The 17,427-nt window shown below is 35.1% G+C and overlaps 1 protein-coding gene across 1 annotated transcript in view; it reads right to left on the bottom strand.

Moving 5' to 3' along the window:
- Positions 1-1,924: 1,924 nt before the first annotated feature.
- LOC145996903 (phospholipid scramblase 2-like) overlaps positions 1,925-17,427 on the bottom strand; it is an 80,311-nt gene continuing 64,808 nt past the window's right edge. Inside the window, exons 9-10 of the mRNA XM_083133468.1 lie at positions 4,914-5,078; positions 1,925-2,051 (exon numbers count right to left, since the gene is read on the bottom strand). Coding sequence (XP_082989594.1) covers positions 2,010-2,051; positions 4,914-5,078 — 207 coding nt within the window. The 3' untranslated portion in view covers positions 1,925-2,009. The remainder of the gene's footprint in view (positions 2,052-4,913; positions 5,079-17,427) is intronic.

Genomic DNA, 17,427 nt, shown 5'->3' with positions numbered 1-17,427 from the left:
TTCGAGGATTTCGAGGTAGATGAAGCCAATAAGTGATTTTATGTATTTAAAATAAAAATTCGAAAAATATGTATTTACATACGGAAAACTGGAAAATATGTGTTTTTATGTAAAATAAAATTTGCTGTGTTGACATATAAGGCTATGATCAGAATTTTGGCAAAAACGAGGGTCTCTATCTTATCGCAGAAAAAACATTTAATTACCTAAACTTCCGTTCCCTAGTTATCACATCAGGCGGCCGATTTATATGAAGATGGCATTCAGAAGCTGGTCATATGATACGTTAAGTACCTTAATGTACGTGGCAATTATGTTGAAAAGTATATGTAGGCCCAGGCTTTCATGTAAAAATAAAATTATTACAACATGTCTCTTTGTGTTGATGTAATTTCAAAACGGAACTTACTTTAAAAATATGCCTCGTATTACATTTTATGTAGTACTGAGTTACGTTGTATATATTCAAGCACTTGAAATTTTAATAAAGCTGTTGTAAAGATTTTAGACTTTCATGGAAGATTGTGACGCATTTCACTATTCTCAAAGTTTGTTATTGACTAACATGTGGTAACACACCGTGGATCAAGGGCTGATTTTTTTGTTATAAGTACATTGTGATTTAGTGTGGCCATATTTTACTTTCTGAACCAAAATGTAGGTTCATTGTGGATAATTTTAAAGCTTCTGTGATTTCCCTTATGCTATTCCTGGAATGTTTAGGAATTCAGTGGTGATTGGTTTTGTGATTAAGCCTTATGCTGTGAAAGATTTGTTTTATGTCTTATGTCAAGCATAGTATAGACTAGGCTAGGAATTTGGTATTCATGTTTAACGTAGACATCTCATTACAAAACTTTTGCATGCGTCGTGTGTGTGTAATTTAAATTCGTGTAGAATGAAATTTAAATGTAGTTGGAAAATAAATCTTCCTTGTATCCTACAAATGAGTTCTGGCTGCATACGTGAATATTTATTATTTTTAAGGAAAACCTAAACATATTTACAACATTTTGGAACAGTAAATGATTTTTAATGTCAGATAGACAAAGTAAACTTATGATGAATCAAATAAAAAAAAACACGTGTATGGTCAACGTTAAAAATTCTTAGTTTAATATTTTATGGGTATGTTCTTCCTCTGTATTTGCATACGATGAATTTCCATTGTAACTTCACAGTACAATATTTCTTCTGTGATAAATGTACTGCGCTACGGGTAGTTTGTTATTTCATTGCAAGGGGAAGATATTTTGATCCTATTATTGTTAATCTCATTGCATATCACGTGGATTGCAATTAATAAACCCAATGTAATAAACAAATCCAGAATCAATTACAATAATGAAGTATTAAGTAAGATTTTTAGTGTTAGAATTGAAATGTTTCTTGTCTTGAATTTTACGAAAACCAAAAAATGACCCAGTATCATATATATTTAGTAAAAATATAACAAATTAGAATATTTTCCAGGTATTTCCTTTGCACAATCCAAGACAAGATGGAACAATTTTAATTATTCCCTTTTTTAAATTATTACATTCCAATGAAAAAAGTCGATTTGCTTTCCAAGTATCGATCTCAAACATCGATATGCATATTAATTGATAGTTCCTCACTGTTAGAGTTTGTTATCTTCCCCTGCCATATAGATCTGCTTGTACAGGGTATGTATGAACTGAGAAGTTCCACAGGGCTGGACATTCTTCCTTCACTTCAAGAAGCCGGAAATATTTTCTCTTCAATTTTAGGATTGTAGACAAAACTGTTTATTAAATATTGTAGGTGTGGCCAATTCAGTTGCTTATTGTTATATTGGTTAATATTTTAATATTTATGTGGACACATTACCACTTTTCGTAGGTTGAGACAGGAAATAGAGGGATTGTGTGATGTTAAAGAAACATGTGATATATTGATATGGATTATATTTTACATTCTTATTGCTTGTAATACATCAATTACATTGTACTTCTGTTGTTGTTGTACTGAGCTGCCTTAACTGACATTCAAAGTGTTCCTCTCTTAGAAACTTCAAAGAAAGCATATTCCTGAAAATACATTTCTACTGTTAGCAATATTACTCACTACACAAAAAATAGCATGTCCTGGTACAATAACATAATAATTTCCTTGATCATGAAATAAGACTTGAGAAATACACAGTGCCTCCATTTGGTTATTATGCTTCTAGGACATGCCCTATGTAGTGGCTGAAAGTACGGTGCTTGCTGGTGAAATTGGATGTACATAATTCTTCAACTCAAGAACAGAGGTTTATTTTAATTAAGATATTCCACAAGTAAAGTGAATCACATACTTTTGTCTCGGAAGATGTTGGAAATGTTGCCCTTGCACTACCACACATCTTTCAAGAAAAATGTCCATTCACATGCATTAGTTCTTCTGTTGAGTTTGTTTTCATGAAAACAATCATACATAAAAATTCTTTGTTCTGAAGTGTATTTTTGTTGAGACATTATAACAACACTTAACCCGTAACTGGCATGGTCCCTGGAACCCGCAGTCTAGAACAATGCTCTCGTTCTCTGAAGCAAAAATATGTACTTCCCTCTCATTTTCGGTATATTCATATTTTGGAATATCACGTAACGGCGCCACTTTGCTAGCTCCGTTTTAGTTTCAGAGCAAAATACACCTGTGGGTCCCACGTACCACGTGACGCCGCTTGCGTAAGTCTTTCGGCAAGGAACCTTGTTCAAGAATCAGAGTTCACGATATGTTTTTTAGTGAAAATATTCTAGAAGTAAAAAATAAACTTGAATAAGTTACAAGCGGAAGTGATTTATCAGATCTGGAGTCTGATTATAAATGTGATAATGAAGTACTTATCTCCAATGACTATCACTACGATCAATTAGCTTTTGCCCCTCATTTTGACATTGTGCAGAATTTTTCTTGTGAATCTTTTTATGTGATTTTGTTTTCATTGGGTAATTACATGTGTGTTCTGTAATTGAACAACTATGTGATTTTTTGTATCTTACAGTCCCTGAAAATGTATTTAGAGAGCCGTTTACGAAAAGCAAAACAAAAATTGTAATGTTAGAATAATTGAGTAATAAAAGCCGCAATAAAGAAAATAGTGGACAAAATATTATCATAATTCCATAAAGAAGGTCCAAAATAGATGATAAGTTGTGAAAAGTTCTCTACTTTTTCGATAAATTATGGAAATAGTGAATTCTAGTTTGTGGTCCACGGGACTACGCCATGCCACGTCATTTGTGTTACAATCTGGCACAATGCCAGTTACGGGTTAAAAATCATATGAATACTTGACACTTACTGGTTTACCACTTATCACCTTAGCAATCTACACAGAAGTGAACATAATACCATGGACATCTGCAGGATTTTTGCTCAGGTCATGTTTTATCTTCACAATAACCAAATGGAGGCACTATAATGAAATGGTAAAGTCCAATGTGTATTTTAGCAACAAAGTTTTGATTCTTGGATCCATCATTTAGACGACTGTGGAGACTTTATGGGAAATGTAAAAATGCAATTATTTCAGTTGTGCAAGTAGTTTAGTAAAGTTATGGTATGGTATAACTGTCTCCAGTGATACTGGTTGGTACACATTTTACTTTTTAATTTTAAATTGATTAGGGGGCTTCTTATAGTTTTTGTTGTGCTGATTTCAGATTTGTTAACCAAATGAAGGACAAAAACTGTAATGGAGTACTAAACATAAATATAACAATAATACACCAAAAGGAAATACTAGACAGAAAATTCACCAAGATAGTCTGTCCAGACTATGGTTTTTGGTCACTGGGTGTCCCCAGGGATCCATAAGCCCCCCCTACAAATTTTTCATAAAATAAAAATTATGGTCATTCCGGTACTCCCCCTGAAAATGACCTTATCTTTCCAGTTGAAAAATTCTGAATAATCTCCCAAGTTATATTAAAAGCCCTAAAAGAGAAAAACAATTGCAATGCATTTCACATGTAATAATAATAATAATAATAATATATCTTTATTGAGCGGGCGAGGTTCAGCGTATGCTGTTCTCCCACCTAACCCTTGTCAGAATACAGTCTAGAGTTATAAACAGTGTATATATCCAATAAGAAAAGAAAAAAATAATAATAGTAGTAAATAGGTAAGTAAGAAAGATGAAATAAAAACTTATGAACAATTTGAAATAAAATAAGAACTTTAACGATACAATTAATGAGTATATAAACTAAATTTTAAATACACTCATTAAATACAATATTAAGTGTGTGTGTGTGTGTGTGTCTATATATATATAAATCAAAGAAGGTAAAAGAAAACACTCAGCCCTTTTGGCCCTCCTTGCTTTTATCCATTATATATATATATATATATATATATATATATATATATATATATATATATATATATGATAAAAACAAGGAGGGCCAAAAGGGCTCAATAAAAATCAAAGAAGGAGAAAGGAAACACTCACCGGACAGTGGAAAAATTCAGAATTTTCGCTAACTTTGTCGTAGCATCCTTGGTGTGAGAAGAAAGAGATGGAACCAGTGTACATATATATATAGAGGCGTACACGTACAGGTAAATGCATATTTGTGAATGTTGAATGGTGCAAGAAGAAAAATATTTGACATGAAGTAATATCAAGTTCTTACATTGAATAATCCATTGTGGGATGTATTTTTTTATGCATGTGTGCTTCTAGATTCAAACTGTTTACATAGTAGATAGTCCTTTGCTTTGGATTTAAGAACATGCGGTGTTGATTGGTTAGTTATTGTTATGGGCAATTTATTCCAGGTTGAAACTGCATTTACCGAGAATGACGATTTGAAAGAGGCGGTAGCGTAATGATGTGTAAAAAGTTTGTTATGCCCTCGCGTGAAGTACAAACAAGATAAAACAATCATGCTACTTACAATTAGGAAAGCAGCTCCCAAAAGTACACCTTTTAATGTTTCATCTATTTCGGGAGGAAATGTAACACATGCCACGTAAGTTCCTGTTGATGTTCCAGCTACTGTCATTTCATCCCATTGGTGTGAAATAGTTGCCACTTGCATTAGTCCATCTCGACTGAGAACCTAGTCAAGTGAAATAGACCAGTGTTGATATTATCTACAATTTTAAAAAAATAATAAACTAACACACAACTTTCTGTTTTTATGTACAGGGATTGATTCGAGAAATCATTTCCCTGCCTAACCAATATCACTTCAGGAGCTGATTAATAATATGGATAGACAATTTTTAAAAATACATGGATATTTTTACCATGGAAAGAAAGTGATTTAAAAAGGTGTAAGACTTGCAACCATAAACGTGTCTGTGCTTTTAACTCCTTCCCTTGTGAAATAACAATGTTGAGCAAAGATGTTTCGAGAAGTTAATATGAATAATCAGTATTTATTATTTTAATTGTTTGATAATCACAAAAGTTAATTTTATGCAAAAAAAAATGGCCTTATATTATTCACCACATACCACATGAAACGTGAAAACTTTGTATGAAATATTTTATGTTCCTAGGGGACTAATGACAAAAGATCTGGCTCATTTTGACTTGTGTTTTACTATGCCAGCTATATGACAGAAATTCACTGTAATTATTAAAAAAAATCTCAAGTATTAACACAGAGATTTACATATACTGTTACTTGGAGCCATGGTGTTTATTCAGTCCGGCATTAGTTCATCTGACTGCAATGCAGGAGACCTGTTTGATTCCCAGGGTAGGTGTTTACAGGTTGGAATTTTTCTGGTGGTTTGTGTGCATAAAGTGCCTCTGGAGCACACCCAGCCTCTAATCTAAAGGCAGTTGTGGCTGCTTATATATTTTGGAGCAGTGTTGCAGAACAACCAAATAGCTATACATGTTTCTTAAGAGCCCGTATCACCGCTGGTGACGATACCTAAAAAATAGGTTCTTGCGTCGACCTTCTGTGCTCGAACAGTCAAGTGTGTGGCATTTAAATTTTACTGAGTTAAAGATCAAATATGAAATTTGTTATGTCGTTAAGCCTTTTTTTAAATACATTATTTATTACGTAGTTTTCCTTATCTCAATTTCGTAAAATTCACTTGCTCGCCAATTATATGTAATAACTTAAATCAACATTTTAAAGAACAAGAAAGCTTCTACTGTTCTTCTACAGCAAAGAAATGAAACTGATCTTACATAATTTTCTTTAGAATGTCTGTAGTTTGTTGACATACAGAGCAATGTATGTAAATTTTAACTTCGACTTTTCTAAGCTGGTCGTGCTAGCTGTTTCCCCCTCTGTACCGCTCGCACCCCTCATGAACCCCCTTCCTCTCCCGTTCCTTTTTTCTTTCACAATCGGCCAGTCTTCCTCAAGTGGCAAGAAAACCGCATGCTGAGAGCTAGGAAAAGAAAAAAGAAGGCAGGGAAAGGTTTTGGGGGGAGAATCAATGGTTTGGGCGATGCTTGTAAACAGTTCTTCACTACGCGATATCCTCATACTAAATCACGATGGGGTTGTAGTGCAATGACAACAGTGAAGGACGGTGGATTTCCCCAGTATATTGTTCACAAATGGGAAGGGCTGATTGCACAGACTGAAGTACACCTTTACAAAAGATTTGCCCGCGAAAGAAAAATTGTGCCAAATTATAACTTTTTTTTTTGTGAGAACACGAAAGTCCATTACCAAGGGATTTTTTTTTAGGGTGAAGGTGACTTTACCCAAAGTTTTTAGGTAAATATTGTGTAAATTCTATCTGGTGGTGGATTATCATCCAGTCATGCAAATGAATGACTTTTTAGCTGTCGATCATAAATAAGTTCAATGAACGTTCATTGTAAGTTTGAGATATTCCTGAGGGTCAATGGTAAAAAATACTTGATGATCTGTTATGGAAATAGTGCTATTTTTAAAAATTTTGAACGTCCGCTCAATTTAATTTCGAATTTGACTCCTTTCATGATTTGTAAGTAGGGGGATAAAATATATTTACTTAATACTTTACTGCGTTATTTTATCACCAATTACATATATATATTACAGTCAGAAATCACAACATAAGATAGTTCTGTGTCATCATATACAAAAATACTTTTAGGCATAGGTCTTATGTAAAATAAAATACATTAATTATTTGTTGTTTTTTCTTTTCCAAAGACATTATTTAGTGGAATAATATGACAGACTTACTATTGATAATGACCATACAAAACACACCATAAAAATTTCATTCACTTTCAACTTTCTGGGGCCGGCCACCGTGGGGGAGTGGTTAGCACATCGTGCTACGACACCAGGGGTCCCGGGTTCGAATTTCGGCTTGGCCACGGATGTTTGTGAGTGTCCATTCATCAATTTCATCATATCATCACTCATCCCCATCTTCGCAAATTGGCCAAAAGTGGCACAAAAAGCGAAGTAAAATAAAGCAAATCAATCAACTTTCTGGATATACTACAAATAACACTATTTCTGTCTCAGATCCTCCGATTATGGGGAGCAAGGGCCTTGATAAGAGTTCAGCTGACGAAATAAAGCCCTCATTCCATCTCACTGTTTTTATTACATTGGTGGGAACAAAACAGGGTCGTGTGTGTCCCGACCCACCTAAAATCACTTTATTAGATGAATTTCAACTTCAGTGGCACCATTGTTCTCTGCTGGCGCTTTATTTTCCATATCTGTCGTTCAAAGACTAATGTACGTATAAACGTGGTTTAGTACCGCAAATTCAAAAGAACTACACATAATTTATTCATGTGCAATATATGGGCAATTTATTCTGCAGACACATACAGATAATACAACTAAAGAATGAAATATGTGGAGGTGTTAATAAGAAATTTGCTAGTGGGAGAGTCCAATTACATAGAAAGTAATTCACTACCCTTTCCTTACGTAGTTACTTGGAACTTTCGTAGGTTTGAAAATAGTATATACTTTTATTTCTATACAAGCATAATGTTGTTTAAGAACGGTTATTAGATTAATCTGCACTAAATTTCTAAGTGAGACTATTAAGGGGGAACTTCTTCCTTCCCCCACATTTACTCACCGTATGCAAAGAGTGTGAATACTTTTTTGCTGAAATGGGAAAATGAACCACAGCAAGAAACTAATAAAATACGCGTACGTCTGTTTTTATGAACAGCTGCAGAATTATCTACAAACTTGTTGAAATTCACAGTTTTGCTAGCTTGTACTCATTGGACGAAATACATACAGCCAGGGATGGCGCTACAAGGAGGTTAGGGGGGATGAAACCCCAACAACAGATCTAAGCTCCCTGTAGCCCCCAGATTTTTATAGTACGGTAGATGCCTTGCGATCGAAAATTAAAGAAGTAGAAGCTATCTTACGTAATATTTTCCATTATAAAACTTCCCTTAGGGCAAGGCCATTGCAATGTTCAAGTACATTTCCTGCTTTTATAAGATCGCAAGATTATTACAACGTGTTGTACGTAAAATCGTGGTTGGAGGTGGCAGCTGCAGATCTGCATGGATCAACAACGGACCAAAGGCTCCCCTCTACCAACCTACCACACACAAACATAAACACAAACATACCCTCTACGCTCTATTTATAATATGTGTGTGTGTTTGTGTGTCTGTATGTATATTATAATGCATGTGTGTGTGTGTGTGTGAAGTTCTTGATCTCATGTTGACAAAGTCACATCTAAGAGCCTAGAGGGTGATTCAAAAGTCCCTCAACAACTCATATATAAACACATTGGTGTGTTCCAAGTGGACGTCATGGCACGGTGCTATATGCACAGTTAACTTTAACTTTACCTTTACCCAGTGGCGGCGATTGGGTTCCAAAACTGAGGGGGGGGACAGTATATTTCCCATTGTAGATACTGTATGGTTTAGCATAGTGGGGGGACAAAAGTGGCGAAAAGTGGGGGCCGACTGTCCCCCTCGCCGCCACTGCCGTTACATGTATATCTTGTATTCGTTTCTGAACCCCTGAGTAATTAAGTTTAGTTTTTAAATACGCATATACGAACCCTATACTATGTCAATCACTGAGGGCCTTCTAGAGACTTACTTGTCTCTGCCCCCACCCCCACACTGCGGGGTCTTGCGGCTTGTAGATCCGGCAGTGCTCGTTTCTGTGTTCTTCCCCTGTTCTTGTATTCGTGTATTTAAATTATTTTTGTATGAGATCCATATCTCAGTGCCAGTGAGATCCATATCTCAGTGCCAGTGATGATGATGTATTATTGTCCTGTAAACACATTTCCAAATTATCTCATGAAAACTGAAAATTCGGATTTTTTTACCATGCATTTCCATCCGAAGTTAAAAAAAAAGAGCAAATGCTGTCGAAAAGACAACTTTGAGGTTACTAACTCGAGAATTTGTTCTGCACATTTTTCTACCAGAATGTTATGAAGTCTGAATTACTAGGAATTATCGCACTGATAATTCCACTTACACATCAGCAGGTCAGTGTTCGCGCAAGACGTGTGAAGTAGAGATGGCCAAATCCAGATTTTTTTTTTTTACTATTCGGGAATCCGATGGAAAAATAAGAGAATCCGGATTTCGGAGGTAATCTCCCCATTTCGGAGACAATCCGGATTTCGCTACAACCATAACTTACGTAGAATTTTCAGTGAAAAATGCAGGCTCAACGAGGACTCGAACCCAAGGATGAAAGGATGGAGAGAACATCGCTGACAATTATACGATTGCCAGCAGGCAGGGTTTCGGAGCTAGGTCGCGGTGGTATTAAAGGAGCCCTCCGGAGCGGAGTGATTCAGTTCTTTTTCACATGCATGCTCGGATCCGGAGAGATAGTTCGCAACTATGAATAATAGGAGTGAACAGTTAACAGAATCAAGCATATCTGGAAACTAGTAAGCTACGTGAAAACTGACATACATGTATTTCAGGATAACTATGATAGATATGAACAAGAAACTGTATTAGCCTTATCTGTGGATGTTTGAAAAGTCCTGTAGTAAATTCACAAATTCGTCGTTCCGGTTCAATATGAGTAACATAATATGCATTGGCTGTAAATAGTTTTAATTGTATCAAAAATGCTAAAAGTACACATTTTACTAACTACACGACTTTCCCAATGATTCCAAATAACTAACTTGGAGTGATATTCATGTGCATTAGCACTGGCCTCTGTGATGGAGTGGTTAGCACATCCGGGAGTTCGAATCCCGGCATGGATGCTCTTTGTGAGTGTCCGTTCGTCAGTTTCATCATATAATTCATCCTCAGGCGGAGTACAAAGCACGACGCCTTAGGTTGCAAGACACGTTTTTATTACGTTAAGAAAAGAAAGAACATCAAAATCATCTCACCTAGGATAATCCACCAACTGCAGAAAACACAAAAGAATGTCTTCCGCCTGTTCTGCACATGTGTCGCAACAGGCTGAATAGCTATGCACTACTACAAAACATCGTCATTATTTCCCTAGTTTACAACACCATACAGGAGAGATATCCTGCTACTCGATGTTATAAACTATTCCATATATGTTGGTCATAGGCGTGCGCACAGGAGGGGGGAATTGTCCCCTAATCACGGACGTTCGCAGATTTTTCCACAAAGGGACAAGAAAGGTATTTTTTTCATGGGGCATATTACCCCGATACTAGTGCTGTCCCCTTTAAAAACACCACTTGAATTTGAAATTATCGCATTCCTGTGTCCCCATTACATAATAATTAATGTAAATTACTATGACTGAAATATAATTATACTTGTGAAATATATACTTTTAGGTTGACCTTCGTTTTCGAGGTGTGGTCATCCTTGCCCCCCTTCCAGACGTTCCATGCCCCTATATTATTATACTTTCACCTAGAAATTTTGTGGAGAGCAATATTGTCCCTGTTATTAAACAATATTATACTCTAAAAGGAAATGGCGCAACCACAAGGGGACAGGGGGCATTGCCTTTTGCCTTTTTCCAACCTTGGACAGAAATCAATTATACGGGGGGGGGGGGGGGCATACATTGAAGTAAAAAAAAGCAAGACTAGCAGAATCTATACTAGTAGCAGGACAAAAGGATACTCAAGACGGAATTAGTTTTCACGTCCATCTTGCATTATTTCTTCCAGACGGTCAGGATCACTTGCAGGGGGATACAGAGGGACAATTGTCCCCTCGACTTTAAATTTTATACAAATAAAAATATATTTCGTAAAATTTTCTTTCTCGCTTCACTCGCGGTACCTGCTTTTCTTGCAGTCTTGTCAACTTCCGAGCCATAGCTAGGAAGTAGCGGGGGTTGGCCCTGGGCGCCGAACAATCTGATTGAGAAAAATTGTAAAAGAGAATGCCATGCCGTCCCATGAAATTTTTTGCGCCCTATTAAATCAATACTGTTTTCAACTTTCAAAAATTTGGATCGAAAAATTTTCTTGCTCACAGTTTCTTTTCTCCAATACATTGTAAATTACCAGAGAGAAAGTAAGAACAAATAAGTAATGCAGATGATTGCTGCTATAACAGTTTGGTTTGGAGGAAAACGAGTGCTCATATTTCAGAGACAATCTATATAATTTTTGCTGTTGGTTTGTTAAGGGGCGGATGAATAGATTACGTAATGTATTTAAATAATATGTTAATACCTAGGTATATATATATATATATATATATATATATATATAATATACACACGCGCGCGTGAACACACACACATATATATATACATATATCACATCAATGCAAAAAACTAAAACAGTGAGATAAAATGAGGTATTCTTTCCCGATCTGACTGAATTTTCATGGCTTTTGCCCCACCCCCCTTCCCTTATCAGAGAGTCTGCGCACGCCTATGATGTTGGTACCTTCTTCTAATAATAAAAACAAATTAAAATAACTGTAATATTAAATTAATAATTAAAATATTAATTAATATTGTTATTACATGAATGGGAAAAAGACGGCATATGAATAGGAATATAACCGCACATATTCATTATCTAGCTCATGAATAGTTCAGATCGCTTTAATTTGTATAAAAATAACTGCCCTGGCAAGGTGATTGTGAAACAGATAAGGAATTGAATATTGTTTGAATAACGAAAAAGGATGTTAGATCCATTTGATGAAATGAAAAGCTCTTAATTTAATATTTAATCATATTACTTAAGTAGTGGTGTGCATAAATCTTATTTGATACAGTCATCCAAAGTTGTTTGACCCCAATGTAATCCTTCCCTTAGAATATGTTTGACGGAAATACATGTCTCTCGATTATACGACAGATGCTAAACAAAACAAGCATATTTACATTATTTAATTTTAGTACTTTGTAAGTCTCTCGTAGAAGATTCGGACTCCCTGGACACCCCGCGTCCCCTAAACAGTCCTTGGCTCTCAGTTGTATTGCGATGTTCGTCAATGTGTGTTTTTCTCGTCTATGGTTTTTCTTCTTTCAGACACTCGGAAAAAGTTTTGTCTTGTAACAGGAAACCTGTTATGGCCAGACTCTTGAGCGGGGGGAGAGTAGCGGACAGGGAACCTTGTGGTCTGCTTCTTTCGACAGAGCAACCCCTCCCTCCAGCAAAGGTCTCCCATGCAATGGATTTGCCTTCGAAGGGGGAAATGGAATCAATATTGGTAAGACTAGAAAGAATAAATGACATCTGTCCGCTGCTTTTTTCGAGCGACGCTGATACGGGCTCTTAATCCTTTCCTCACATATGCATAAAAACACATTTTGTATTATTTTGTAGATTAGTATTGTGAGAAATCTGATGGAATTATGATCTGCTTAATGAAAGTGAGCAAGATTTTGCAGAATATCAGTGGAGTGGTTGTTGCTATGTCAAGGAACAACTAGTCACATCCAGGCTCAGCTGAGTGTTCTCTATCCCAGTACTACAGGCCACTGGTTGTTTCCAAGCTATTGGTAACAACCACCAGCACAATGTTTTGCCCTGGTTGACTGAAATTTTCTTTAACCCTTAAACAGAAACATCGGTCTGTGAGACCTTTAGTGTTTTGTAGTTCTACAGTGTGCCAACACTGATCGAGCTGTCTCCTCCCTCCACAGTACCTTATTATCAACCACTTGCCTCCACTCTGCACATGTTACTGCTCAGTTTGTGACTGTTTGTTAGGAGACACTTATTGTTTGATAATGTGCAGGTCTAACAGACCGGGTGTTTCGCATTACGTATTCAATGCCAAGGTATGATCAAATGAGTAAAAGTTCCAAATGATTTACATAATACATTTTCTTAGTTTTGTTCCCATGTAATTTTAGTTTTCAATAAGTTTTAGTTATTGATCATGATTTTGCTGTTTTATTGTCTAAAAAAACTTTAAAAATGTAATAACAAATATTAAAAAATTAGGTCTCTCAGACCGACTCTTTCTAATTATGAAGTATCACATGTGCAATATCAAAAGAGAGCTCTTAGAATAATGTACAAACTAGGCTGTAGGGAATCTTGCAAAGAGTTATTCAGGGAAAAACAAATAATGACAATATACTCCCTATACATCTATAAGGCTATAACGTTTGTTTTAAATACTGGAAGCATGACTAAAAATAACCAATTACACAACCACAATACAAGGGGGAAAGATAATTATTACCAGAACCAACACAGACTCAATATCTCATAACAATCACCAATGAATGCCGGAAAAATATTCTACAACCAGCTGCCTCATGACATAAAACATATCTCCAAAAGATAAACAAATACAAACAATAAAAAAATATTTGACAGATAGAGCTCTCTACAATATCGGAGAATTCATGGAACAAGACAATATAAGGCCAATGTACTAAAAAATATGTATTTTAATTGTATTCTTATTTCAATCATGCAACAATGATAATGTGTTTCTTATTTTTATTGTAGTGTAATGAAGTGTATTTTTTTCATTTTTACTTTGGTGTAGTGATGTAATGTACTACACAATGTTTCTTCTTTTTTGTTATGATGTACTTAACTAATTATTATTTCATTATGTATCTTGACGTTTTCCATGCCCTTTTAAACAAGGGTCACCGGAAGAAAAATAAAATTCAAATTCAAATTCAAATGAGTAAAAGTTGGAAGTGATTTACTTAATACATTTTCTTAGTTTTGTTCCCATGTAATTTTAGTTTTCAATAAATTTGAGTTGTTAATCATAATTTTGCTCTTTTATTGTCTAAAAATACTTTAAAAAAATGTAATAACAAATATTAAAAAATAAGGTCTCTCAGACCGGATGTTTCTAATTATGAAGTAAAGACCTATGTTTCTGTTTAAGGGTTAAGATGGCCCCAAAATTCGCTTATGATCCTCATGAGTTGCTGGATAAGTTATTTCAACCTTACCCTCATATGTTTTTTAATCTAAAATGTTTAAATTCAAGTGCACAGCCTTGAAAATTTAACATAGATATACATAAGCAATATTTCAATTTGTAGATTTCCCCATTTCTTGAACATAAGTTTTCCCCCTTTATCCTCAAATTTTTATCCCAAAACTGCACATTCCTTGTAAAGTTGACCTGCCATGGACAATGAAATGCAACTAGAATTCACAGGACCCTCCTCCAATCCCCTTCCCTTATGGACACACTGACAATTCTTTTTTTCATTTTGGATTGGGCAGGAGGAAGGGAGGAACAAACAGCCCTTTTCTTCCTTTAATCGTACTTGTGCTCAAAACCTGTTCCAGCACTTACCAACTTCCGGTTTGGCAGGGACCATTTCATCTCTAAATTGTGCAATTGTGAATGAACTGCAAACTGTATTTTGTAATGTGTTTCGCATTGTGTGTGGATGGTGTTTCTTTCACACAATTAATTAGTGGCGTGCCACTGCAGCCCTAATAGGAGATTTTCTCAACTCTCATATAGATATGCTAAGGTTAAGAAACTTGGGAGGCTAACATTGTCCAGAAAAGATAATTCAGGGCGATTATTAACCTTTCGGGACGTGCACCATTGTAAATTTTACAACAGCATTGTTCTTTGTTAATAACAAAGGCATTTGTTATTGTTGCAGCATTGCACCCATGTCTATTCTTTGCTTTGACTCTCCTCCACCACTTCCATAAGTTCAGTAACTCACCTAACGGTTTGTCAGTGTCAAATAAGGTTTCAAACAATGAGTGTCAGTGAATGTTGTACTTTTTACAACACGTGCCTCCTCGTGTAGTATTTTATTTTTGTTTGCCGTACTGTTTGAGAGTGATTTTTTTATTATTATTAATCAACATGTTACAAGATTAGATACAAGTGAAATAGAACGATTTCTTCAAAAATATTCTTGTAAGGAAGGTGATGTAGGCGTAATTGGTGATTTAGATGAAAGTGACTTGAGTGAAGAAAATGTTGAGCATAATGACCATTCTGATGGGAATGAGAATGAAGGTGATGGTGAAAATTTAGGAGATGGAGGTTGAAAGTTTCAGTAATGTGTTTATACAGAATTTGTGCTAGGTAAGTAATTAGTAACTATTTGGTGCACTACAGAATTTGGTCAGATTTCCAAGACTAGAAAAAAAAAGCATTCTGAAGAAGCAGCATGTCCAGAAACAAAACATTTGTTTACAGTGTGTTGATGGTAAATTCTCTTGTGTTCAAATAATAAAAAAAAATCTTGTCACCAATATAAAATAGTAAAATAATTTGGAATATTAGAATTGGTGTTTTAGATCCACTTTATGCACATATAGTCTAATCGAGACTGGACTTACTGTTCAAAGTGGGAACCGAACCCCTGTGTACTGTGCCTCCAGAATTGATAAAATAATCTCACCCAACAAAAAAAAAAAAAATGAAAACAACTAAAAATTAAAATTGAAATAAAATATGAATGTAAGAACATAAAAAGAAACATAGTCAAGAAGTACAAAATAAATTATACTTTTGAAAACATCTAATTTATATATGTTGTAAAAAGTACAACATGCAACTGCTCACCTAAGTGATATACGTGCATGTCCCGAAAGGTTAAAGGAGACAGTTATAATTAATATTCATTGAAAGAAAGGAGGAGGGGTTTTGTCTTTATGTATGGATGAGTACTGGATTATTGTGTTAGTATTAGGTCTGAGCTGTTATCACTTTGAACCAATATCAGGGTGGCTCTCACCGGGAATTCCTTGCATGAATAATTGGCTGCCGGAATTATGTGTGAATTCTACATGAATTTTTCTCCGTAGATGTGAAAAATTGCAACTTATATTAATCCCAATCCCATTGAATTTATATATATTTATTAATGCCATGTGGCAAGTTTTTCACAGTTGAACCTTTATTTTTATCGAGGAAGGAAAAGAAAATAGCTGGCTGGAAAATAAAACAGAATTCTCTCAATCCGCTTTTTTTGTTAGTGTTCTTTGCAGAACAATCTATGACATGGAATTATTGCAAGATATCTTGAAGTTGATTAGGTAAATTAGAGTGTGAAATTCTTATACAGTGAACAATTTTTCATAGATTAGTACATCCCATTACATTTGTGACTTGTGTTTGTAGATGTATTTCGAGTCTGATTATGTGAAATGACTAATGTAAACTCTGCACCTTAAATTAAATATTTCAAATGCATATACCGTTTTAATTTAATTAAATTAGCCGGTCCCTGTGGCTGAGTGGTTAGCTCATCGTGCTGCGATGCCAAGGGTCCCAGGTTCGAATCCCACTCGGGCTTGGTTGTTTGTGAATATCCATTCATCAATTTCATCATTTCATCACTCATCCCCATCTTCGCAAATTAGCCAAGAGGCACAAAACGCGAAGTAAAATAAACTGAATCAATCAATCAATTGAATTAAATTAGAATTTTTGGATAAATTGGAATCACACAGACCCTTTCATATTGTTAATATATTTGTGTGTGTCTATGTGTGGGTGGTGAGAGGGGGTAATACCTAAAGTTGAAACAGAGAAAATATCTTCTTGTACCATTGAATTTTTGGAAAATTTGCCTTGAAGACCGGGAATTATACTTGAATTTTCTCAAGGTCCTACAGTAGCCATCCTGAATACCTATACTGATACTGATAATGATGCTTGAAAATTGTCATAATTAAAAGTTGTTCAAAATATTGATTAATATTAGTGTGTAAGTATTCCAATCTAATTACATGCATCAATTTGCCAAGAGTTTTGCTCCTCTTGAGACCTGAGACTTTGTTTACAGTAACTAAAAGGTACAAATGTTTTCCCCTCATTGTTTGTAGCTAGTTGAACACAAAAAATTCAATTTTGAATATATTTTTATGTTAGATTAACCAAAAATGGTGCTACACATATATTTCAATTAGTACAAGAAAATAAAAACATTTAAGAGTTGTAAGATTTGTTTATTAACTTATATTCATTTTTATTCTTACAATATTGAGCTGCTGAAGCATTTGTAAAGTTATATTTCTTCATGCACATGGTCGAATGGTTAGTGCTATCATCTCTAGCCTCAAGTGCTCTAGCACAAAGCTAGAACT

This window comes from Lepisma saccharinum, chromosome 13 (assembly GCF_977018435.1).
Source record: "Lepisma saccharinum chromosome 13, izLepSacc3.1, whole genome shotgun sequence".
Taxonomy (NCBI): domain Eukaryota; kingdom Metazoa; phylum Arthropoda; class Insecta; order Zygentoma; family Lepismatidae; genus Lepisma; species Lepisma saccharinum.
The sequence above is the reverse complement of the archived record's forward strand: the minus strand, read 5'-3'. Positions and strand labels throughout refer to the sequence as shown.